The sequence below is a fragment of the Periplaneta americana genome, chromosome 3, assembly GCF_040183065.1.
Source record: "Periplaneta americana isolate PAMFEO1 chromosome 3, P.americana_PAMFEO1_priV1, whole genome shotgun sequence".
Taxonomy (NCBI): domain Eukaryota; kingdom Metazoa; phylum Arthropoda; class Insecta; order Blattodea; family Blattidae; genus Periplaneta; species Periplaneta americana.
The window spans coordinates 35,423,840-35,450,446 of record NC_091119.1 but is presented as its reverse complement, the minus strand read 5'-3'; the positions used below and the strand labels follow the sequence as shown (position 1 = coordinate 35,450,446).

Genomic DNA, 26,607 nt, shown 5'->3' with positions numbered 1-26,607 from the left:
CAGCCCTGAAGGGCCAAGACCGACCAGCCGGCTGCTGGCCTCACGTTCACATGCCGAATCAAAGGTGGACGATCATCCAACCAGAATTGAGGTATCGTGTGGTTAGCACGATGATCCCCCCAGCCATTATAGCTGGTTTGCGAAACCGGATTTTCACTACCTATCATAGCTCCCCAAGTGCATCACACTGGCTGAAATTTCATGAGAAAATTTCTTCCCTCTTGAGGACTCGAACCAGCGCACATTCTGTAACTCGAGTCCTAGGCAGGATGCCTTAGACCACGATGCCATGGCGCGGGATGCCTAAACATAATGACATGTGAAATAATTGAAGTATCAGCTTTTTATGCTAGAGACGAGAGTTAAAATTCCTGCAAATACATGTGGAATTTGTAGTGGACACATTATAGCACTCACTATCATCTGTAAAATAAAACAGATGGACGAAATTGAACTGATACGAAGATGTGCCCACCAATTTTATGATCTATGGCAGGCACAACAACTACCTCCCCTAGTTATAACACCCATCAACTTCACAGAAAGGGCACAGATATACAGTTAGTCACACATACAAAATTAATATCAATGTTCTTTACCTGTTCTGCTATGAAACGGAAGCCCTTATCCTCTCGAATGCATTCATATGTCTCTCCCAATAAAGGATTGAAAGGTTTGCTTCCAGCCCTGAAGTAGGAGGAACCATAACTTGACACTGCAAAGGCTGCTATGTACACCATTCGTTCATAAGGGTCATCCACTTCTGCAGCTTTGTCTAGAAGTTCACTGTACTCCAGCTCTTCACACATTCGCTGTTAACAAAAAATCTTTCGTTATAGGTTTCGGTCAATATAATGCAGAGATACGTTACATATTTTTTAAACTTCTGTTTATTTTATAAGTATCAGGTAAAATAATAAAAAAATTGGAGGTTTATCCTTCGAAGAGGTAGAAAAATTTAAATATCTTGGAGTAATAATGACAAATATAAATGACACTTGGGAGGAAATTAAACACAGAATAAATATGGGAAATGTCTGTTATTATTCCATTGGGAAGCTTTTGTCATCTAGTCTGCTGTCAAAAAATCTCAAAGTTAGGCTTTATAAAACAGTTATATTACTGGTTGTTCTATATGGTTGTATGGTTGGGGCTAAGAAGGATGAAGTTCAGAAGAATGGAGAAAGTTACATAAAGCAGAACTGAACACATTGTATTCTTCACCTGACATAATTAGGAACATTAAATCCAGACGTTTGAGATGGACAGGGCATGTAGCACGTATGGGCGAGTCCACAAATGCATATAGAGTGTTAGTTGGGAGGCCGGAGGGAAAAAGACCTTTGGGGAGGCCGAGACGTAGATGGGAAGTGGAATATGATAATAGAGACTGGATTAATCTTGCACAGGATAGGGACCGATGGCGGGCTTATGTGAGGGTGGCAATGAACCTGCGGGTTCCTTGAAAGCCATTTGTAAGTAAGTAACTATCAAGTACAATATAAACAAGAATGAATATATGGGAATGACAGAAAGTTTTAGATTACATTCGTAATTTGAGATTTTTTGAGTTCCTAACCTGTCCAGTACGATAAATACTGCAAATCAACTTCATTACACATAACATTGTGATCTGAACAAATGGTAGACAGGACACTTATGAGAAAATTAACACAACTACTATGAACAAAGATCATCTGCCAACACACTGATCATCATCATCATCATCATCATCATCAGTCGACCTGGTTGGCAAGTTGGTATAGCGCTGGCCTTCTATGCTCAAGGTTGTGGGTTCGATCCCGGGCCAGGTCGATGGCATTTAAGTGTGCTTAAATGCGACAGGCTCATGTCAGTAGATTTACTGGCATGTAAAAGAACTCCTTCGGGACAAAATTCCGGCACATCCGGCGACGCTGATATAACCTCTGCAGTTGCGAGTGTCATTAAATAAAACATAACATTTATTTATCATCATCATCAATAATGAATTAGGCATTTATAGGCCTGTTTGTGCATTCTCCTATAGACTTTTCAAGGTCTTTATTCTTTTTTCATATGTCACCTTTTGGTTTGTATTCTGTTGTTATTCTAGCGATAACACAGAAATTTTGAACACTTAGGCCGGGTGCACACCAGAATCAGACGTGAAGTGATGTGGTGAAACGCGACGTTTTGCTTTACAATGCCTTGCGACAGCTTAACACGGTCTGCTCGCGACAACAGATTTGCTGGCTATGTGAGTTTGAAAAACTGGCATAGGCTAGAAAATGGCGTCTATGAAAGACAACTGTCTATATGAGAAATTCTATTGTATTTGGTTATAATTTCCTAAGGACGCTTAATACGTCTAAAAATCTATAGGACTGAAAGAGTCTTAAAATTAAATATTACTAATGTAGTGCACAAACATCATTTTGTATGTTTATGACTTCTTCATGCCTCACAATAAAGAAAAATAGTATAGTAAATCAATAATGAATGATGGTATAGAGCAGAGAAGTAGGCCTACTACAAATTATCGATATTATCATTCACCTGGCGCTTTCATCTCATTTGCAATTTCTCATATATTTTTAGAAACCACATTAATGCCGTGATATTGTTTCAAAGATTTTACAGAACATATATTATAACTAATTTATCCACATCGAGCTCCATTATGAATAATGTGCACTACACAACAATATAGTATTTGTAGATAGTGAAGTGTGCAATCACAGCCATTATTAATGCATGTGCAGTACACTGCAGCTATCAGACAGTCTTCTATGACGAACTTCAAGCAATCATTCGATGTTATCTCTCCATGTCTCCTCGTGTCTGCTCGCGACCATCTTATTCTGTATACACCACATAATAAGAAATCAGTGGGAGACAAGTACCATCAGACAAAATGTGGCATCGCGCTGCACTGCGCCGTGTCTGATTCTGTGTGCATCCGGCCTTACAAGACACCCAAGAATCTAAAGTATACACTGCTGATAAGATGGTACAACATTTTCTAATTACTATGAGAATCTTTGGTTAAAAGGCAGGCACAATATCCACTAGACCAGGAACGGGAACTCGTATTACAAACAGAGGAGTCAGCATAAATACCTACGTACAACAGCAGCTCTCTGAGAGAAGATGTTCCCTGTCTCTACACTATATCATCGAACAAATTGAGTTAATGAAATTCTGGGTTCTCTTAACACATTCCACCTTACTTTCATAGAGGATCGATCTGTATTGCAAATATACATTTTTACTTGCCTGCAACATATTGAGAGGTTCATTCAAAGCAACAGGCATGGAGACTTGTGAAAGATCCTTGCCGATGTTTTTGCACAGCAGATTCCACAAGGACAGACCTTCAGTATCAGGCCTTGGTGCTGGCAACTTGGTTCGACGGCCTGTCATGCACTTCATGTTAGACACGCCTGTGCCTCCAGCCACTGAAATGAAATGCAATCTTAGTTAAACAATAGTGATAATGGGTGGAGTGTTAGAGAAGTCTGTATGGCCTTAACTCTGCCAGGTTAAATAAATCATTATTATTATTATTATTATTATTATTATTATTATTATTAAAACACGGTAACCTCTTTTAAAGTGTACAATATTTGCTTTGGTTGCATTATTTCTGTAGTGCTCGGAAAAAGTGACACAAGTCAGTTTCCACAAACCTTTTTTGATAATTTATTGACAACTTACGGAACATCTGTTCGCTTGGAAAAAAATACATGAGTATTCCTCCCATTACAATAATTCATACAGAAAAAAATCAAATCGACATAAACCAGTGTAAGTTGTCAATAAATTATCAAAAAAGGTTTGTGAAAACTGACTTGTGTCACTTTTCCCAAGCACTGCAGATTTACAACAGCTATTTAAAAAAAAATTATATCATCAGGTTGATGAGTTAGACTGAAATAGTCCATTCACACTCCAACAACCTAAAACTGTTCTTCCATATTTTTTTACGAGTCTCCTATCCTCTCTCTCTTTTTTATTGTGGTTCTATATTTTCTCTGAAAGTCTGCTTTAATTCATTCTCTAAGCATGATGAAGTCAATTAATTTGATTTGTATTTATTTTTCCTATCAAATTACAAAAGACTTGATTGCTTTTAATATCTTCATTGCGTATGTGGCCTGCCTCTTCAAGTAAGATCTGTAATTTCCCGTAAAAACTTAATTAATTACTTCTATTCGTCACTTTAAGATTCCAGCACTCAGAACTGTACACCAATACAGAAACAGCCAACATAAATTTAAAGGAGAGGAAAAAAACATTAATCAGAAAATAAATATTGTTAAACAAGTGCATTTATTACATAAAGTAACACCATTCCACATTTCTTAATTTTGCAAAACTAGACAAGAGAAAACAGCAACAACACTAATCTTTTACTATCCTGGGAAGTAAAACAGCACAAGCCACTTAAGTCCCGTGACTTAGTTCATACATCTCTTCTTCTTCGTCGCTACAATATTTTGTCTGGGTTCATGTAATATTTAACTTTTCATAACTAACAGAGACCGAGTCTTAACATTACGACTAGGCAACGCAGCTCAAGTACAAATGGCATGTGTTGTTATGGGTGATTAAAAAGCTGCAACTTCCATGAACTAAGCCACATGAAGAAGGGTATATAAACTAAGAATGCCACCAAGTGAACTAGAATGATGGGGTGTCCGTTTAGAAGCTTCCCTGGCCTGATTCACAGGACTGCGAAATCTAACCACAGTCACATGGATCAGAGAATACATCCTGTAAATCCCATGCTGAAGTATTTTGTTCTGATAGCATTACCAACCTTATCCATCACATACATATCAGCACACACTTTGTTGGGACCTCGCATTGTCATGGAGAAGAATGACACCCTTGGAGAGCAATCCGCAGCGTTTGTTTTGGATTGCTCTCCGAAGCTTCTTTAGCGTTTCACAATAAATATCTGTCGTTATTGTGGTCCCAGGCACCATAAACTGTGCCAACAATACTCTTTTTTGATCCCAAAAAACTGTAGCCATCATCTTTCGGTTCGAGAATGTTTGTCTGAATTTTTTTGGCTTGTTTGGGGATTGGGTGTGCATCCACTGCTTTGACTGTTCTTTGGTCTCAGCATTCACGAACTGTACCCATGTCTCATTTCCTGTCACGAATCTGTCTAGAAACTGATTACCTTCATTGTGGTAATGCTGAAGGAACGTTAAGGCCGATGTCATTCTCTGAGTTTTATACTGGTCAGTGAGATTTTTTGGCACCCATTGTGCACAAAATTTGTGGAAACCTAACCTTGCCATAACAATTTCATAGAGACTTGTCCTTGAAATTTAGGGGAAATTTTCAAGGAGTTCAGAAATTGTGAAACAACGTCTTTCACGCACAGTTTGTTCAATGTGTTGAACGAGTTCACCTGTCACAATTGAATGTCGTCCTTGACTTCCCTCATTGTGCACATCTTCAAGCCCATTCTTAAATTTTCTGCAACAGTCCCGTACAGCACTATCACTCATAATGTTCCCATAACATAACACAATCGACAGTGAATCTCAGCAGCGTTAACTCCTTCTGCGTGAAGAAATCGAATAATCGAACGGATCTCACAACTCGCGAGACGAGTAATAATCGCGTCCATTATCAACAGCTGTTTCTCACAGACTACTGAACGGAAATGAGTGCGCGATGCATGGGAGCATTATTACGTCTTTACTCGTGGCTTTTGTGCAAGCGCCATCTTCCTGCAACGATCTAGCAATCCACAATCAACAATCGGAAGTTGATTTCTGAATAGCCCTCATACTAGACATTCTGTATAAGAAGAAGATAATCACTGGAGCTGATTTTGCGGGTCTCGACTGCCTTGTTTTCCTTATGGTAATATGAGAAAAGCTACTCACAGCTCTGTGCTGGTGTGTACTCTGTGCCCACTTCACTGTTCTCGCTGCTAACACTGCCCTCCTCACTTGTGAGGCTACCAGCCTCTGATGATGTGTCGCTTCCATCTCGACCCCCCTGTCCATCCTGGTGCAGCTGGTACTCCTCGGCATCAAAGAATTCAGACGCACTCACACAAGACGAACTGTAGGACAGCGAAGCATGGAGTGGTCTCTGGAGCTGCGAACATAAATGAAGTGTGTTCTTTCTAAACAATTCACAAAATGACTTACTTACTATCAATTTTATCTGACCTTACAATGTAAATGTATGTTACTCACATGTACACCCATAATATGTATTGCTATCTATAAGAATAAAGAACATGAATATGAATGAGAGTGCTCCAGTTAAAATTCAACTCTGCTAGTCACTGGGAGTAATGAATTCCACCTTGCAGGTATTAACATCATAGAATGAAGTTCAATAATGTCAGGCTAGGGGCACAAATAACCAATCAACTTAAGTATACCTACAAAATGGAGTTTAAATTAAATAAACAAACTTAAGGGGACGCGAAATTGCCATCTTGGAGCAATGTTAAATTATGTCTTACGTAAGAAACTTTTTCTCAAAAACTAATGAAGCTACAAAGCTGATTTTTTTACAGCTCATGAACACATAACTTTACTTAATGCTGAAACAGTAGTTTTCTTTAACTCATTTCCTTGCTGAGAAATAATTTTTTCCCCATTCATATATTTTTTTAACGATTTTCAGTACATTACTCCCTGTATCATCTCCAAAATGTAACACATTTCAAAAGAATTGTTTCAGTACATGTGAAACACTCGAATAAACAATTCCTGAAAATGTCTGCTTTCTAGATTAAATAGAAGTTGAGTAAAGGTTCGTTTTGTACCATTTTAAAGAGAAAAATCAAAGACTAAATTGTAAACATAAAAAAGTACATAATTTTCCGACCAAAATCCGTAAATTTATGAAGAATGAGCATTAAAATTAAAACTTTGTATTCGTATACCCCTCCTCAGAAAATCGAAAAATTAAAATAGATATAATTTGAGCATAGTGATATTTGATATATAATTTTAAAGAGGGAAAACCAAATACTAAATTGGAAGAACAAAAAATAAATTAAAATTTTCACAAAAAATCCAATTCCGTTTCCCCTCAAGTGTAACATAAAATGAAGTAAAATAAAGTGTATCATTGTAATGAAATTCACATGAACTGAAACGAAACAGGATAAAATTGAATATAAAGAACAAAATAAAGTAATAAAATATGAAAGGTAAGACTAGAAGGTTAAAGTAAAAGATAAAATATGAACTAAAACGTAATTAATATAAGTAAAATGTACAGTAGTGGCAAAAAAACCGGACCGACGGAATAATCAAAGTCCCCGAAATGAGCCACTGCGCATGCCACGCCCGCATTCACAAGATAGCGAGTAATCTATTGAAATTGTTGTAGTTTCGACTGCTGACGTAGCCCATTTCGAAAGCCATTAGAAAATAAACTGGTAAAATTCATGTTCTGGTAAAATATCGCTGCAATCGAAAAGTATTGGGAATAAATTTGAATAAGGGAAAAAAAAAAAAAGTTTCCTTCCCAGGCAGGATTCGAACCACAAAAGTCTTAGTTACCACTCTATCATGCTCTGGAGTGAACAAGGCTCTGAAATCAGCTACAAGGGTTGGTCCGGTTTTTTTTTCCACTACTATACATTCAAAAGTAAAACTATAAATAAATTAAAAGTTACATGAAATGTTGAAGTAAAAGTAAAACCTGAAAATATAAGTAAAACCTAAGAAGTAAAATATTAGAGTAAGAGATTCAAGTAAAAGTAAAAAGGTAATAGTTGAAGTAAAAGTGAAAATTGAAAGCAAAAGCAAAAGGTAAGAACTAAAATGTTAGGAGTAAAAGGTTATATATTAAATTAAATTGAAAGATTGAACTTAAATTAAAGAGTAAAAGTAAGAACTTAAAATGCATGGTTAAGTAAAACATAAGAGTAAAAAGTAAAAGTAACAGGTTAAAATTTTAGTAAAAAGTGAAGAATATAAAAAGTAAAAATTAAAAACAGGAGGTACAGAGTAATACGTTAAAAAATATATATTGTATATTGATTTGAAGTAAAATACAAAAAAGATTAAAACAATAGAATAAAATATTGAAGTTATAGTAAAAGGCTAAAGTTTAAGTACTGAAAGTAGAAGAAAAAGGTAAAGTGTAAAATGTTACAGTAAAAGCTAAAGGAAAAGTAAAATTTTAAAATTCAAGTGAAAGTAAGAAGTTAAAGTAAAAATAAAAGTTAAATATACAAGCAAAATGTAAGAGTAACATGTTAAAGTAAAGCCGAAAGTAGAAGTAAAAGCTAAAGAAAACATTAGAGTGAAAGATTGATGTTGATGTTAAAGTAAAAGGTTAAAAGTTGAAACAAAAAGTTAAAGTAAAAGTAAAAGGCAACAAGTTTCAGTGGTCACAGAATATCTCCCAATATGAAGACCATTATAACGATTTTGATTCTTTAAAGTGGCCTTGTGGGAGGAAGGGATAGGTGTAGGGACGTATCAGTATGAAACCAAATCCTTCACACTGCTGAAATTCAAAACATCAGCTCACTATCACTGTCAGACTCCTCTACTTCACTGGAATAGAGGGACAACATTAGAGCAGTGAGTAGTCGATGTTTTCAGTTTTAATATACCAGTACAAGCACAATCTGTGGTACAGAATCACTTGTTTGTTTCTCCTTATCTCGCCCTCTTTTCTCTGTGATGTGGGGCAGACTCATAGATATTTTGCATCCACTGTAAAGTAAAAGCTGAAAGTAAAAATAAAAGACAGAAAGTTATAGTAAAAGGTTAATGTAAAAATTAAAAGTTCAGTAGAATCAAAATATAACAAGCTATAGTAAAAGGATGATATTGAAGTAAAAGGTTAAAAATATGAGATAAAAGATTAAGTACAATGTAAAAGTAAAAATACGTAGAGCGCAAAAGCTAATACAGTAAAATCCCTCGTATCTGGTACCCAAATAATCAGCAATACCAAAACAACGGCACTTTTGGCTAGGCCAAAAAAAAAAAAAGTCATTCATGCGAAAGAGGAGAGTCTGACGAAGATGTGAGTGGTTTTCGTTGATCGCACATGCCGCATATTGTGTTTACTCTTTACACTGTTGACGCATTAAAACATATACAAAAAAACCCGTTATATCCCTGGAGAAGAGGATAGCATCGGTAACCTGTCACTTGGACCTTGCAAACAATGCGGAGAGACGAGATCTTTCAATTTAACACTCGAAATCGCCCATTTCGAAAGGGTATTGGATGAGTCTAAATACGAAAGTGTGAAATTCTCTGTTTCTACAGTGCTTAAAAATTTAATTCGAGTGATGGATAGTATCATGGCTATTATCGCTAAGCCCTGCTGTTGCACAATGGATTCCGCGAAACACAAGCGAAATATTCTTACACTCAAATCATCGAGTGATACTTCATAGTCTTTATAGTGTGACGTTAGCTACACTGCTCTTCATGTCACATGACCACCATTTAAATTGTCATAAGGTTATGACACCTTTTAGTATTTTTTACGCAATTACGTATTAAGGCTGGTTCACAATAAACCGGGAACGAGAACCAGAACGAAAACGAGAAGCAGAGGACGTGAATATTAAAATGTTTGATTCACAATAAACCGAAAACGTAGACGACTATGCATATTGATATGTATGTCAATAACAATATGTAAAGTCGATATTACGCATTCTGATGTTATTTGTGTATAATTGACCAATGGCGTTCTCTCATGAGTACAAGGCAGCCAACATAAACACAGGTCAACCAACTTCGAAATTTCAACTGAAACATTTCATTAGGTACGGTACTATAAATATGCCCATGCATCTTTATTACCACAACCTATTTTAAGTCTACCATAACGTAAAATAATTAGAGAAGAAACATTTGTAATAGAACAAAAATGAACACAACAGTAGTTATTGAATTGAAGCGTGAATATGTAGTGTGTAATACAACCAATACAGTAATAAAATATGATTCGCTTCCGATCGGTGTTCAAAGATGCAGCTATTGAAAGACACGTATTCTCCGTCATTTTCTCATATTTATACGAGGCACACCGCTTATCGTAAATGTGAGGATTTCAATATTAGAATCTAATCAAATAAAACTTGCTCCATGATGCACAGCACAGAACAAAATAATGCATAGGTTATGTCACGGTCTTCTTGCTAAAAAATATACGACAAAATAGCTTTTAGATGGCAATAGAATGAATCTAGTGGGCTGTGATCGGAAACGTGAACGCCAAAGTTGAAACTTGGCCAACTCTCTGTTCCCAATCTCGGGCTCCGGCAAGCTTTTCGTTAATTGTGAATGCTCACATTTAAATATATACATTTTAACAATTTTACCGTTTTCGTTTTCCTTCTGATTCTCGTTTCCAGTTTATTGTGAACCAGCCTTTCTGTATTATAATAATTATGAACTGATGAATGTTGTTGTTGTTTTCTAATGCCACGCACTTGACAACAAAGTCATTTGACCTCTTGCACTCCAATTTTTTTCAAAGATATTATCATGACCAGCCACTGAAGCACAGATTTTGAGGTGTTCCGAATCCATTTCTTGGTTTGAGTTGTACAATGGGCAGTTAGGGGACTGATATATTCCAATTCTATGCAGGTGTTTGGCCAAACAATCATGGCCTGTTGCCAATCTAAATGCAGCTACAGACGATTTGCGTGGTAAATCGGAAATCAACTGTGGATTATGATGCAGAGAGTTCCATTTTTTCCCTTGAGATTGTGTTATCAAATTTTGTTTGTTGAAGTCTAAGTATGTAGATTTAATAAATCTTTTCACAGAGGAATACGTAGATTTAGTAACAGGTCTGTAAGCAGCAGTACTGCCCTTCTTTGCTAAAGCATCCGCATTCTTGTTTCCCAGGATTCCACAATGGGATGATATCCATTGGAATACAATTCTTTTATTGAGTGTTATTAGTTGAGAGAACATTTTATTTATTTCTGCTGGTTGAGATGAAGGTGTGTGTCTAAAGACTATTGATAGAATAGCTGCTTTGGAGTCTGACAATATAACTGCATTTTTAAATTTATTGATGTGGCAGAGAAGATTCCTGAGACTTTCACTTATTGCAGTGATTTCTCCATCAAAACTTGTTGTTCCATATCCAAGAGATCTATAAAGTGAGAAGAGACAGCACGTAACACCTGCACCTGCACCTTGTTCTCTGGAGATCAAGGATCCATCGGTGTATAAATGAAGCCCATTTTGTGGATGGTACCTAATATTAATTGTCTCTAAAGACATTTGTTTCATTATTTCAGTGTTTACTTCTGATTTCAGTATTTCTTGTGTTAAATTTAGATTATACTCTATATTTAATAGTGTTAAAGGGTTTGGTTTAATTTGTAAGTTTTCTTTTAAATTCAGGACGTTGATTTTCTGTTTTAATTCTTGAACCATGGATATGAAACTTTTTTGAGTTTTCAATCTACGGAGAGGACTGTATGAATGCCAATTGTTTCCCGGTAATCTGATAAGTTTTTCATATTGAATCAGTGCTTTTTCTTCTATTATCATTTTGATGCTGTTTATATTAGTGAGGAATCTCATAGAATCTATTGGAGTTGTTTTGATTCCACCAGTAATGAGTCTGAGAGCTTGGTTTTGAACACGTTCTATTTTGTTTATGAAAGGAAATAATGATGTACATTACCGTATTCAGTACTATAAATAAACATTGCATGTATTTCAAAACTTTATTTTTAAATATCTATATGAAAATTACTAAATTTCAACATGGAAAAAAATGTTTGTGCAGTACAGTGTGCCTTTACATAACCTATAAAAGTATTTTTCAATTATCTGGCAAAATCAGTTATCTCGCACTGGCTTTGTCCTAGTTGCCGGATACGAGGAAATCTACTGTAATAAAATGTAATGATGAAATGAAAGTATTAAGATAAAGAACATACCTGTAAAAAGTAAGGACAGAAAGCTAAAGCACAACGTAAGGCTATAGATAAATGAAGAGTAAATATAAAGATAAGAACTACAGATGAAAGCAAAAATGCAACTGAAGTGTTACTCTTCTGCAGTAATGCTTGCGATTAACACATCCAAAGAATCAGAGTTCTGTGTTAATAAATATAACACTTAATTTGCCTTACGATAACATTGTGCACCATGACTCACAATTCGAAAGGATGGCCGTCGAGCTGCTGGGCTTTGTGTCTCCTGCAGAATGACACTCACCACTTCAGAGGCGGGTCCAACTGAAGAGATGTCACTCAGATCTGCAGTGTCGTGAATGCGCGCCAGCCTAGCCCGCAAGTCTGAGTTCTGCTGCAGAGCTTGATTCAGAGAGTTGCGCAAACTTGCCACCATGTTGCCGGCAGCAGTGGATGAGTTAATGGAAGCCCCAGAGTTTAAGAGAAAAGTACTGTCTGACTCCAATGCAGTCTTCAGTCGGTCACGTTCAGTCACCAAAGTGTACAATGCAAGTTTTAAGCTGCCATGAACTGCAAGCAAATAACAGAATGGAAACAACATCACACATTTGTTAAGCAAGTTGTTCTCGATGATCTACAGAGCGTAAGGTGTATAAGTGCCGTCCTTTTCACAGTTCATCCGGAATAGTCTACAGGATCAAAAAATTTTCATACAACATTGGGTCAAAACTTGATAGTTTTCCCAGAAAAATATTTCTTTTCTTATTCTTTATACTGCTTATACCGTTAGAAAAATTACGAAAACAATTACATCAGTAGGTATATCTAGCAAAGAGTTAATATTAGTTTAAATAAATATTGTGTTCTATTACGTTTTCGTGAAATTAAATAATAACGCATGCTTAAATTTGTTAATATTCTGGCATGAGAGACGTGGCAACATGTTGAGCAGGCAGTACTCTGCACAGACGTACAGTACGTACATGTCAGCTGAGTTCTTCCTGTTCATAAGTCTACTGCCGAGGGGATGACAGTTCAGTACCAGGTATTCGATAAACAACTGACAATGTCGTTCACAGTCTATACTAATAATAAATCTGTAGCCGAAATTTTTCTGGTAATTTTCGCTTTTCCAAAAATAATTGGTCCTAACATGTATAATTAACCATCCTGAAACCGAAAATCGCTTTTTTGAAATTTTTGTTTGTATGTCTGTCTGTCTGTCTGGATGTTTGTTACCTTTTCATGCGATAATGGCTGAACCGATTTACATGAAAATTGGAATATAAATTAAGTTCGTTGTAACTTAGATTTTAGGCTATATGGCATTTAAAATACTTTATTTAAAAGGGGAGTTATAAGGGGGCTTGAATTCAATAAATCGAAATATCTCGCTTATTATTGATTTTCGTGAAATATGTTACATAACAAAACTTTCTTTACAAATGATTTCCGATAAGTTTTACTCTAAGAAAAAGTTTGATAGGACTGATATTTAATGAGATAAATGAGTTTTAAAATTAAAATAATGATGCCACCTATTGGCCTGTAATGAAATGGAAACAAATGACTTCATCTATAAGGGCCTTGGACAACAACAATCGAAAGCTAATTATATACAAGACTTTTAAAATAACAATACAATACATTTTCACCACCACCTCAGATTATAGCGTTGTTGTTCTTGCAATAACTCCTATGTGCAAAATATAAAATTTTTGAGTAGGAAGAAAAAACACATTTATTCATTCCATGGCAATGGTACATAGGAGATCGTGAATTCTTACATTTTCGAAAGAAAGAACTATAACTATAATATATGCTATATCACTAATTTGAAGGGTTCAGAACCATAGTGGGCCAAGCGCCATTTACTGAAGACATAAAAAACAAGGATTAAAATTAAGATATTACCATAATTCAATGGAAACATATAGCAAGTAATATAAAGTATACACATTAAATCTAAATCATATGTCAATCTTCATTAAACTATGGTTGCATGTAATAACAATTAAGAAACATGTTAAAGGAATTGTCATTGCAACAAATGAATGGTCTCTGGACCAAAATGATCGCATTTAAATTTTTTTAAGTACAATTTAAATTAAGTAACATACTAAACGATTTATCCTTCTATCAAACACGAATCTTCCCTGGATCAAATGTCCTATTTTAATTATGTAATTACTTTATATTTATTTCTAACGGGTGCAGTGGAGCGCACGGGTACGGCTAGTTTAGGAATATAATGATATGCTATTAATTTATGGAGAAAGTCGTCGTAATTCAAGTGAGGCAAGAAGGATGTACCGTCAACGTTTTCTGCAAAGAAGGTTGCCTAACCGGCGAACTTTTGCAGCATTTTCTCACCTATTATTAGAAACTAAGATTTCCTTACACCGTTTCGAAAATAACACAACCAGAAATTAGTTTAAAAACGGTACTGCTTTATGGAAGTGGGAGGGATTAAAATGTTGCATTAGAAAAAAAAAGTTCATGTGATTTTGTGCAGTAAACCATTATTGTTTACTTTTTAGACATAATAAAAAATGGAGCAATATTGTTAAATAAAATGTAAATTTGCCATAATGTTCTATTAATGAGATTGAAAGTTTGTATTTGCTGCTCGTTTTATGTAAACAACAGTATTGTCATGGTTTCTACAGCAGGGAGAAGTATCCATTATTTTCGCAGAAATTTTATGTCAACAGTAATTAAATAATTATTGCTTTTATTTCTCACATAATGTTTATATTTCTTGAAAATTATTCTTATTTTTATCAGAAACGAATTTAACAACATCATAATAATAATAATAATAATAATAATAATAATAATAATATTTCAGTATTTGCTGCTCGTTTTATGTAAACAACAGTACTGTCATGGTTTCTACAGTAGGGAATTATCTTCGCAGAAATTTTATGTCCACAACAGTAATTAAATAATAATTATTGGTTTTATTTCTCACATAATGTTTATATTTCTTGAAAATTATTCTTATTTCTATCAGAGACAAATTTAACAACAACAACAACAACAACAACAACAAAATAATAATAATAATAATAATAATAATAATAATAATAATAATAATAATAATAATAATAATATCAATATTTCAGTATTTGCTGCTCGTTTTATGTAAACAACAGTACTGTCATGGTTTCTACAGTAGGGAGAAGTATCCATTATCTTTGCAGAAATGTTATGTCCTCAACAGTAATTAAATAATAACTATTGGTTTTATTTCTCACATAATGTTTATATTTCTTGAAAATTATTCTTATTTCTATCAGAGACAAATTTAACAACAACAACAACAACAACAACATAATAATAATAATAATAATAATAATAATAATAATAATAATAATAATAATAATAATAATAATAATAATAATAATATCAATATTTCAGTATTTGCTGCTCGTTTTATGTAAACAACAGTACTGTCATGGTTTCTACAGTAGGGAATTATCTTTGCAGAAATTTTATGTCCTCAACAGTAATTAAATAATTATTGGTTTTATTTCTCACATAATGTTTATATTTCTTGAAAATTATTCTTATTTCTATCAGAGACAAATTTAACAACAACAACAACAACAACAACAAAATAATAATAATAATAATAATAATAATAATAATAATAATAATAATAATAATAATAATAATAATAATAATAATATCAATATTTCAGTATTTGCTGCTCGTTTTATGTAAACAACAGTACTGTCATGGTTTCTACAGTAGGGAGAAGTATCCATTATCTTTGCAGAAATGTTATGTCCTCAACAGTAATTAAATAATAACTATTGGTTTTATTTCTCACATAATGTTTATATTTCTTGAAAATTATTCTTATTTCTATCAGAGACAAATTTAACAACAACAACAACAACAACATAATAATAATAATATTAATAATAATAATAATAATAATAATAATAATAATAATAATAATATCAATATTTCAGTATTTGCTGCTCGTTTTATGTAAACAACAGTACTGTCATGGTTTCTACAGTAGGGAGAAGTATCCATTATCTTTGCAGAAATGTTATGTCCTCAACAGTAATTAAATAATAACTATTGGTTTTATTTCTCACATAATGTTTATATTTCTTGAAAATTATTCTTATTTCTATCAGAGACAAATTTAACAACAACAACAAAATAATAATAATAATAATAATAATAATAATAATAATAATAATAATAATAATAATAATAATATCAATATTTCAGTATTTGCTGCTCGTTTTATGTAAACAACAGTACTGTCATGGTTTCTACAGTAGGGAGAAGTATCCATTATCTTTGCAGAAATGTTATGTCCTCAACAGTAATTAAATAATTATTGGTTTTATTTCTCACATAATGTTAATATTTCTTGAAAATTATTCTTATTTCTATCAGAGACAAATTTAACAACAACAACAACAACAACAACAACAACAACAACATAATAATAATAATAATAATAATAATAATAATAATAGTAATAATAATACTAATATCAATATTTCAGTATTTGCTGCTCGTTTTATGTAAACAACAGTACTGTCATGGTTTCTACAGTAGGGAGAAGTAACCATTATCTTTGCAGAAATGTTATGTCCTCAACAGTAATTAAATAATAACTATTGGTTTTATATCTCACATAATGTTTATATTTCTTGAAAATTATTCTTATTTCTATCAGAGACAAATTTAACAACAACAACAACAACAACATAATAATAATAATAATAATAATAATAATAATAATAATAATAATAATATCAATATTTCAGTATTTGCTGCTCGTTTTATGTAAACAACAGTACTGTCATGGTTTCTACAGTAGGGAGAAGTATCCATTATCTTTGCAGAAATTTTATGTCCTCAACAGTAATTAAATAATTATTGGTTTTATTTCTCACATAATGTTTATATTTCTTGAAAATTATTCTTATTTCTATCAGAGACAAATTTAACAACAACAACAACATGATGATGATAATAATAATAATAATAATTATTATTATTATTATTATTATTATTATAATAATAATAATATCAATATTTCACTCACTGTCTTTGGCCAGTATAGTAAAATCTTCTCGGACCTGGTTGTCCGGAGTGCCTGAAGGTTTAGTGTCCAAGTTACAGAGGGTTAGAGCAGCTGTGTTGTTGATAGTGGTGACAGCATTCACAGCAAGGGGTAGCAGGTGCTCTGGTCCGGGTAGGCTCTGAGGTCTAGCTGCCAGAGTCGTTGTTGGCAGAGAACTGTTGCTGCTACTCAGTACTCCAGTTATTGGCTGTTGCTGAATGGACGTGACAGTGAGGCCAGTAAAGGAACAAGTCTGTCAACATGAGCATTCAATTGTGTCACTCTTCCCTCCACATAAAGTATCCACAGTTCAAAGCACAATGTAAAATTACGACACAAATGGTAGAGTCAATAATTTAATGAACTGGAAACCTCTGCTCTGCACTCCAGAATGCATTGTATTCAGAGAAGTATTACCACCTATAAATACTGTTCATACTTGAAATGATTCAAGTCTGCTTCACAGGGAGCTTTACCTGAAAAACTAGACTTGCATAATATATACGTTACTATAGGTACGTTAACAGAAAACCACAATTCCAAGTTACACAGAGTTGATGTGGGTCTCTGGCGTCGTGTCAGCCCACATGAGTTGTCTGGATATAAGGGAAAAAATTGAGACGGTGTCGGGTGGTGTTCCTGGGTAGCTCAGTTGGTAGAGCGCTGGTACATTCAACCAGAGGACCCAGGATCGATACCCGGCCCAAGAACAAAATTAAATTAAATTATGATTTATTTAACGATGCTCGCAACTGCAGAGGTTATATCAGTGTTGCCAGTGTGCCAGAATTTTGTCCTGCAGGAGTTCTTTTACATGCCAGTAAATCTAATGACATGAGACTGTAGCATTTAAATACACTTCAATGCCATCGACCTGGGCCGGGATCGAACCCGCAACCTCGAGCATAGAAGGCCAGCGCTACACCAAATACATTACCGAGGCCAACCTCCTGAACAATTTTTCCCTTGAAATTATTTAATTCTTTGTATAATATGATTACCTTGTTGATTGCATTATTTAGTATAAATTCAAGTGTCACTTAAATTCCATTAATTTTCTTAAAAGCAAGGCAGAGAGAAAGAGATAAAAAGAGATAAAATGAGGTGAGAGGTAAAAAAGGAAAGAAAAAGTAAAAAGAGAAAGGAAAGAAAAAGTAAAAAGAGAAAAGAAAGATACAAAAATGAAACAAAGAAGAAAAATGAACCAAGGAAAAAAAAAATAAAGAGATGAGGGGGAGGGGGAGGGGGGAGAGAGAGAGAGAGAGAAAGAGAAGAATAAGAAAAAGAGATAACATAACAAAGAAAGAGGAAGAAAAAGCAAGGAAAAAAGAAGGAAGAATGAAACATGTATTACACAATAAACACATAAATGGATCAAGTCTTAAAAAAATAGAAGAGACAGCAAGAAAGAAACTCTACTGGCTATTGCTTTTCGTATGTTCTGTTATGTTAGCATTTCAGTGTCTTTATTTACTATGCAAAAGAAGTGAAAATGTTTAAAACGTTTCACTATAGTGAAATTTTAACTTCATTTTATTAATAAAAATATACAGTACTACAGTTGAATAATTGCATTATGAAATGAATTCCATGGATATTCTGTACATACAAAATTTACAAAAACTCAAATTTAATCAGCACCCAAGAGTTGGAACTTAAACTGAGACGATTCTGTCCGACACCGGGATGGGTATCCGGTGTGGCTTAGGGATAAAGCATCAGGACGTAGATCTGAAAACCAGGGTTCAAATCCCGGTGCCAGAGAGAATTTTTCTCCGTTCCATTACTCTTTCATCGTATGATGATGCAGAATATCTGCATGGAAATATCATATGTACTTCGGTACATTAAAATAATATATATGTGTCAGAGAACCTGACTGTTCAACCCATCCCTTTTGTAAATCCATTTATTATGCAAAGAAGCAAGGTATAATATAGCTTAATATTTCTAACATTTTGAATCCCGAGTTTCCCAAATAGTTAATACAATTACAATATATATGTAGACTAGTTATGTTATGCAAATTTGTGCAAAATTTATTACATACATAAATGTATAAATAAACTCAATTACCTTACTTTTGAGATTAAAAAACTGCCTTTCGTGTACAACACAGAAAACAAAAGTTCATCTTTTGATTTGTGTACATATTAAATGATTTCACTTACATATATATTTTCAATAATCAAAAATAAAAACAGTAATATCATTTGAAACATTATCCTCGAATAAACTGTTGTGAAACACGCAAACATTCAATGTGACAGTATGTGTCATCTTCGTGCTTTTTTTTTTCTTTTAAAGTGACATTATTGGACCATACTAATCACGTAACAAAAGAATTCTGCTACTTGTGAATTTTAATACTGGCTTAAAATATTTGCAGGAATGAGAATGGAATGGACCAAACAATTCAAATTCTTGAATAATGATAATTATGGTGATGGCAGTGATGGTTATGGATGGTGTGACAGTGTTAGAAGAGATGACGCTGATTAAGAAGAAAACTGCAGGGGTCTAATTTTAATCTGTCCACTTTCCTTTCATGGTACAGTAAAACCTGTTCAAGATGGAAGTGACATAGTCTCAATTTTTTTTTCCCATTGCGGACAGGTTTCCATATTGTTCAGGTGTGAAGTTAAAATGGAATATTTTATCATTTGTATAAATGAAAAACAAAATGGCATGTCGCAAATTGCAAGAAGTAGAAAATATTCCGTTTAACACTACTGACATTAAATCAGCTTCCTGTCGCTTATTCCAGTGGTGAATCATATTGAAGAAAAATCTCATTTTCTGTATAAATGTTATCGTAACTCACTCATTAAACACTTTTAAATCACACTAAATTTAATATCTAACACTATACTATAATAGTGTACTGTATATCACTGCACATTATTTAATTGGTTTAGGAGCCATCCATTAGAAGCCTTGAATTCTGGCTTATCTATTATGTTTTTGCCAGTTCAAGGGTTTGTTTTGCAGAATAGGTCCAGAAATTGGCACGGTCTTTGAAAGGACATGAAGAACTCACTCTCACAACAGTTCATTTATTTCCACATAACCAGCTGTTTTCTGTTTCCTTTTTATATCACTATTATTGACCGCAAGCCACTCACTCATGAGACGGTCTTTATTTTTCACTCACTCATGAGATGGTCATTATTTTTCGAAGTGTAGCATCTGAATTTTCCACAATTGAATTCCAACATTATTTCCCATACACTTAGTTCCTCATTTTGCTTTAAGTCGACAACTTTTACTTCATCACTTAATAGTGCCACATTTTTACGCAACTTTTTTTCTATCATGAAATCACTACAATTGCATTCTGCTCAGCTACGACATTATACCGATGTGAAGCATTGAGAATCTTTGAAGGCACTTGTCTGCCTAGTCAACAGGGTAATAAAATTTATGACTGATAGGCCAACACACCCTCACACTCTCTAAAATTTTGCAAAGAAAACTTGTTTTTATCTTAGTGACCTACATATTTCGTACATTTCTTGAAATTAAATATTTATTTATTCGTCTAATGGCTAGTACATGATAGTTACTATCATTGACTGAGGGAAAAACAAGAAAGTGTTGAACAAAACTATGGATTAAGTAATTAAAAACATTCGGGCTCTGGCTTCCCAGTAGCAGTCGACTTCCTTGAAGGATTTCAGAGCAGGGCATTTTGCAAGATGTTGTCTATCCATGTCTTCCTGTTGATGGCACAAAATGCAGGATGCTGATGGAAGGATGCCAAGACGATTGAGGCCCAGGATGTCATGTTCAGTGTTAAGACGAAAGCTTGCAACTGCCAGTCTTCTGGGTTCAGGAGGTATATCCTTCAGTAATTTCCTACATTGTTGCGAAATGTTTATGTCCAGTTCTTGTTGGTGATTATTTTTTTGTAGTTGCTTGATATATTATTTTACTGAGTTAAATGACAAAGGTTTCCGTGGGTTTATTTTGAGATTGGCACCCTTCTTAGCTAATGTTTCAAAATATAGTTTACATTAAAATAGTGTGTCCAAAATATTATTTCCATTTTGAACAGTATCAGACATTTTCTGCATCCATGTTGGACAGTTTCCGTTTTATTCAGGAAAAATTATACATAATACATACGAATTTCGCCAGGACCAATAAATTATTCTGAAATAGACAGGATTCCAAATTATTCAGGTTCCGATTTGAACAGGTTTCACAGTATGTACAAAATTACATACAATTGACTGTGAAGGCAAAGTTAACAAATATGATGCATGCACAGTACTTCCATAAAGTTATACATTTACAACAATTATTGAAACACGTGAATTGATTACAGAAAATGAAAGTAAAGAATAGTTACAGAAATAGAGTCATGCATTGATTTCAGCATCAGGTAGATATGTCTGAACAGGTTAGAAGCACCAGAAGCCAATTACAAACTGCATACTTCACTCTTCGAACCTGTCCATGTGAAAAATTGTTAGTAGAGAAGGTGATAGCTTGAGTGGACTCAGAAGAAAGCCAGACACACCACAAAAAATAACCAAATCTTCTAAATACCTCTGTGCCAGGAAAACTCACTGAGAGTGGAGAAGCTGATTCTGGCTCTGTCGTCTTGCTAGGACTAGAGCCAGTCAGATCTACTGAACTCCCTTTGGAGCTCTTTTTTTTCCGAAGACCGAACTTCTTGCGGTCTTTTTTCACATTTGGCGAGAAGCCTTCATTTCCAATCTGCAATAAAAGATCATGCGTAAGTATGTGCAAATAAAACGAATACAAAGTCTGTAGAATGATTTGCTAGTAGTTTTTTATATCCATATGTTCAGTGAATCAAATTCATAAAGTGCCCCTCATGGACGTTGTTTCAAATACACTCGTTCTCAGTCCCAGATTTTCGCTTATATAAATCAAAGTAATGGTTGTAATTTAATCAAATTTGCTACAGACATGCCTTGATGTGTGAAAAGCATGGTGACAATGAGTCTTTCCAAACGTGCGCATGTGCGAGTCGGCCATTTTATGCTACCCTACAGTCGCTTGCTTGCTTAAGGGCTGTTCCATATGAAATTGGACAAAATTTCAGAAAATTTGACCTCGCATTTAAAAAAAAGAAAGGTGCTTCTGTCATTGAGAGGCCTCCACTGGATAAGCCTAATGGTGGGTTAAAATATCTGCAACTAGTATTACTTTTCATTTTATAGAGCATAAATTTTATCGTACTTTCGTAAAATTCTTAGTTTTGGAAAAACATTATTCAGAGACATTTAGTGGTAGGATTTTCAACAGCATCTCTTTTTAAAGCAGACTCAGAGAGTAATATAATTACTTTGGAGGGATTTTTTAAAATTCTTATTCACTCGATTAGGCAGATTTATTTATATTACTTTTTTCCTTCACGAAGGGATTTTTTTAAATTCTTATTCACTTGACTAGGCAGATTTATTTATATTACTTTTTTCCTTGACGAAATAGCTAAAAAATAAAAACACGACAATATGGATGACTTAATATACAATAAAACACAGTTTACAGATTCAAAATTTTCTTTGGGTAAGGGTGGAAAAGAAAATAAAGAAAATAATTCTCATCGTGGATTTCTTCGTCGAACGGGTCCATCCCACAGCAAGCTGAGCATGCACGTAGTTGGCCAATGCTAGCAGCTTGTAAGTTCCGTATGTGAGTAGTTCACGCATTTGAAAACAACTCGAAATGAAAGGTGTATTCCTCTGAATACTAAAATAATTTTATATGGATATTACATATTCACTACACTAACCTGTTACTGTTTACTCATGGTTATGATTGGTATAATTCTTGCTTTTAAGACAATACGTAATCACTATCTTACCTTAATATAGCAGTTTTTTTAATTTGCTGCAACACAATAAAGGAAACCTCTCAAACATTGGAATTGAATAACCACTGTCACCTTGTAAATAATACACACAGAAGATTGGCTGGTAGGTCACATATTCGTCTCAGTCCTTGTGTTGTAACAACATACCAGCAGTTTCAAGGCCACTCAAGGCCAGCTGATAAGAATATTCTGGCTCCTCTCACATCTCCGCATGACGGTGCATGGAGCACGTATTTTTATAGCTAGATTTGAAATATTTATTTTAAGGCTTTTCATTTAAAATAGCTTTTAAAAAAATTGTATGGTTTTTGTCTCAACAATAACTAATATTATAGTATTTTATATCCATAATTTTTTAGTGGTATAAATCACAAAAAAAAACAATATATCCATAATTTCCACAAACAATAAAATATATGTGTTATACCCCATTAATACACTTAAATGTGCACTACAAAATTAGCTATATCTTAAGTTTTTATTTCGAAATCAGACGTAATAGTACGTGTTGAAAGTAAGAATAAAATACAAAATACGCTAAATTTTAAGGAATTTTGTCTGAAAAACTACTGAGCTAAAGAAAGTCAAAATGTATATTTACTAGTTCCCACATACTAAACCTCTGAACGAATTTTCAGACAATTCTGACATGTCATGGTATTTCGTTGTCCGATTTCATATGGAATAGCCTTTACGTATTACAGTTTTTTGTGAGACTGTGGTCTTGTAGCCTTGTGGTGAAGCACCTGATACAGAGACGATGTGGTTTGTGTTTGAATACGTCACGTCATTTCAGTCTGTAGCAAACAGCTTTAGACAGTATCAAACACCCGGAAACTGTTTTCTTTTCTGTAATGTTGGTTCAGTCTAATTACCGGTTTGTCATTGGATCAGATGTTAGCAGCCTGAAAGAGTGACGAATTTTTAAGAGCAGTGAAAGTTTATATAATGACTTCTTTCTGAAGGGAAATATATGATGATTTACAGTAAAATGAAAATGTTTATCGTTATAATACTTGCCTATTAAGAAGCAATCTAAACCATGAAAACGTTAATAAAAGTTACAAATTCCAACCAATTTTCCTAGTTCCTTTAACAAAATGTTAAAAATAGAATCTTTTCAAAACTGAATTTTTAACTTTTAAATGAGGATTTATGGTATTTTTAATATCCTCAGGGGCGGCTTTTGGGGTAATGCCAGTGTGCCATGGCACCACCAATGAAAGAAACAAAAAATCATATCCTAGAAAGCAGTTGTAATAGTTTATTTCTACACATTTTATTCGTATTTCATTTGAACGAGCGCGCGCACAGACCCGGACGCACTCTTGCAGCGTTTTTCCGAACGTCGGAGCCACTTCTGTGTGGCACTGATTCCCTCCATATAACACTGTACAAAAGGCTACTGATTATAGTTTACATGCGTTTCTTATGGCAGACTTTGAGCCGAATTCAATTTGACTCAGTAGTTAATATTCCGCCCGCTAGAGCACAGTAATGCAAAAATTTCGCTAGATGGCAGGATTGTTGGAGACGTTAGGAAGGGAACCATCTACCGCAGACTTGCACGAAACACAAGTTAAAGTTCCGCGCCAAATGTTAATGTAATGTTGCCAATTCAAAACTAATGCACATACAGTAACTTGGATTTGAATGTGTAAATTATTATCCATTTAACTATATTGAACGCAGAGATAGTCATGGTTCTTTTTAGAAAGATAAATATTTTTTCATATTATGTAGAACTGTTTGTTAATGTTGTGTAATATTTGTTTTATTTTGCGGCAACTAAATATCGCTACACTGTTACTATAGTATTGATGCTTCTGTTAACGATACATGAGATCTGTGCAGGACATGAACATGTGTTATTCAGGCCTCTGCCTTGGATTTATCTGCCTATTAAATAAAGTGCAAACGTGTTTGTTTATTATCTATATCTCGTGTGTTTTTGCCAGTAATTTTACTAATTATAAAAATTATTTGTATTTGACTAACAATACTGTGAAAGTTTTGCTTATTTGTATCTGTAAATTTCGTTATTAGTTTCGGAAATGTTATTGTAACTGTTACTAGATGCATTATTGACTGTACACTTGGTAAAATAGCTGGTTTAATTAATGTGTTTTATTTAACATAATGCAAACGTGAACTGCGAAATTATCAATTTCACTAGGGTAATTTGCGTACAACCTTTTTTCGTTTTTGGCACCACCACCAGAATGCCTCATCGGCCGCCACTGAATATCCTTATTATGTATGTATGTATGTATAAATTTGTCTTTAAGCAATATAGGCCTACCTTTTGGTGAGGTGGCACTTCACATTATTAGTATACAGTGACGTCTTCCCGTTTTACAACACCTCTAGTACAAGTCATTTAGGTCATTACTTATTTTTAATTTATTATTGCAATTCTTCCACTAGTCTTTACTTGTCTGTCATCAATTCTTCCTCTACTTTACTCCTAACCCATTATTATACCAAAAATACCATATTTCTCATTTTTTACCTCCCCTTCTGTATGACACATTTCCCCTCATTTCACATCTCTAACTATTTGCACTTTTCACTGCTAAATTTCCACATTACTACTTTATTTAGGTCTTAGTTTTCTTTTCTCACGATTTATTTCCCCATCCACACCATTTCCTTAAGTCATACTGTTTTTTCACCTAGTTTTCTCCTCTTCCTTCATCCCTGCTCCCTGAACTATCTCCTACTTGCGTTACTCTACTTCTCGTCAGCCTCAATTTAGATCTTAGTTCCTTCACTCACTTCAGAATTGCTCCCATCTGATGTCCACTATTTCCATTCGCTTGCACTGAAGTCTATATCCTGATTAAGCAAGAGTACACTTATACTGACACAAATGTTTAACTAAAGTATTTCATCAGTCTATCAGATTAATTCTTATAAATTTACTCGAAGAAATGATTCCTTTTTTTTTTTTTTTTAATACTTTTATTTGTGAATGTATAGGTGGGTTTCATATACAGTTATGTAAATATCACCAGGGAGTCAAGACTACATGAACGATATTACAAATAACCAGAAAATATTGTAACTTTATTACAAAACAAGAATGTAATTTTATTTCAACAACAGTCACTTCCAATAATTTGAACTCTTCCGTCAACAATGGGATTTCCACTCCACACAGCAACACAGTATTCGTTATTGCACTCCACAGACGACAATGACAATTTACTTGGATTATTGAGAACAACAATGAACTGTTAATCTTAACTAATGTTCACAGAGCACTATTTACAAATCAGAACTGTCAGTTCTCAGTTCACAGTTCGTTTGCCTTGGCTAATTCTTCTAGCTCAGCCACTCGAGTTCACAGTATCTCGAACCCCAGACCTTCAGAGACAGTCCACTGAACGTCGAACTCAGGTCCCCCAACTGCGGTCCACTGTACTCAAACTCGGGACTTCGGACGCTCACACAGCTGCGGACACACTCAAGTCGAACTCCGATCTCGAAGCTGGCTTCACTGCTACACAAGACTGGCTGGCTTGCTGTCCACCGACTATAACAACAACTGCTCAAGTTCACTCGCGTGTCGTAATTTATAACCAAACCATAATTACGAGAAAGTACGATGCTCGAAATTTCTACTTCTACAGACTTATGGACGATTCTGTTCGGGAGGGTCCGTCCCCCCCTTTCCCTTCGTCACGTCCGCGGAACAGCGTGTCACCTCCTCTTCTCTCCTCTCTACGCCACAGAACATGCCCCAGGAAACAGATA

At 34.3% G+C, this 26,607-nt stretch overlaps 1 protein-coding gene across 2 annotated transcripts in view; it reads right to left on the bottom strand.

Moving 5' to 3' along the window:
* Nucleotides 1-26,607, bottom strand: part of LOC138695916 (oxysterol-binding protein-related protein 6-like) — a 123,169-nt gene that overhangs the window by 28,223 nt on the left and 68,339 nt on the right. The window contains exons 8-13 of one of the 2 annotated variants that reach the window (XM_069820278.1): nucleotides 21,552-21,722; nucleotides 16,980-17,250; nucleotides 12,141-12,466; nucleotides 5,892-6,108; nucleotides 3,259-3,440; nucleotides 600-812 (exon numbers count right to left, since the gene is read on the bottom strand). In XM_069820278.1, the coding sequence (XP_069676379.1) occupies nucleotides 600-812; nucleotides 3,259-3,440; nucleotides 5,892-6,108; nucleotides 12,141-12,466; nucleotides 16,980-17,250; nucleotides 21,552-21,722 (1,380 nt within the window). The remainder of the gene's footprint in view (nucleotides 1-599; nucleotides 813-3,258; nucleotides 3,441-5,891; nucleotides 6,109-12,140; nucleotides 12,467-16,979; nucleotides 17,251-21,551; nucleotides 21,723-26,607) is intronic. The other variant, XM_069820279.1, reaches the window with a different exon arrangement.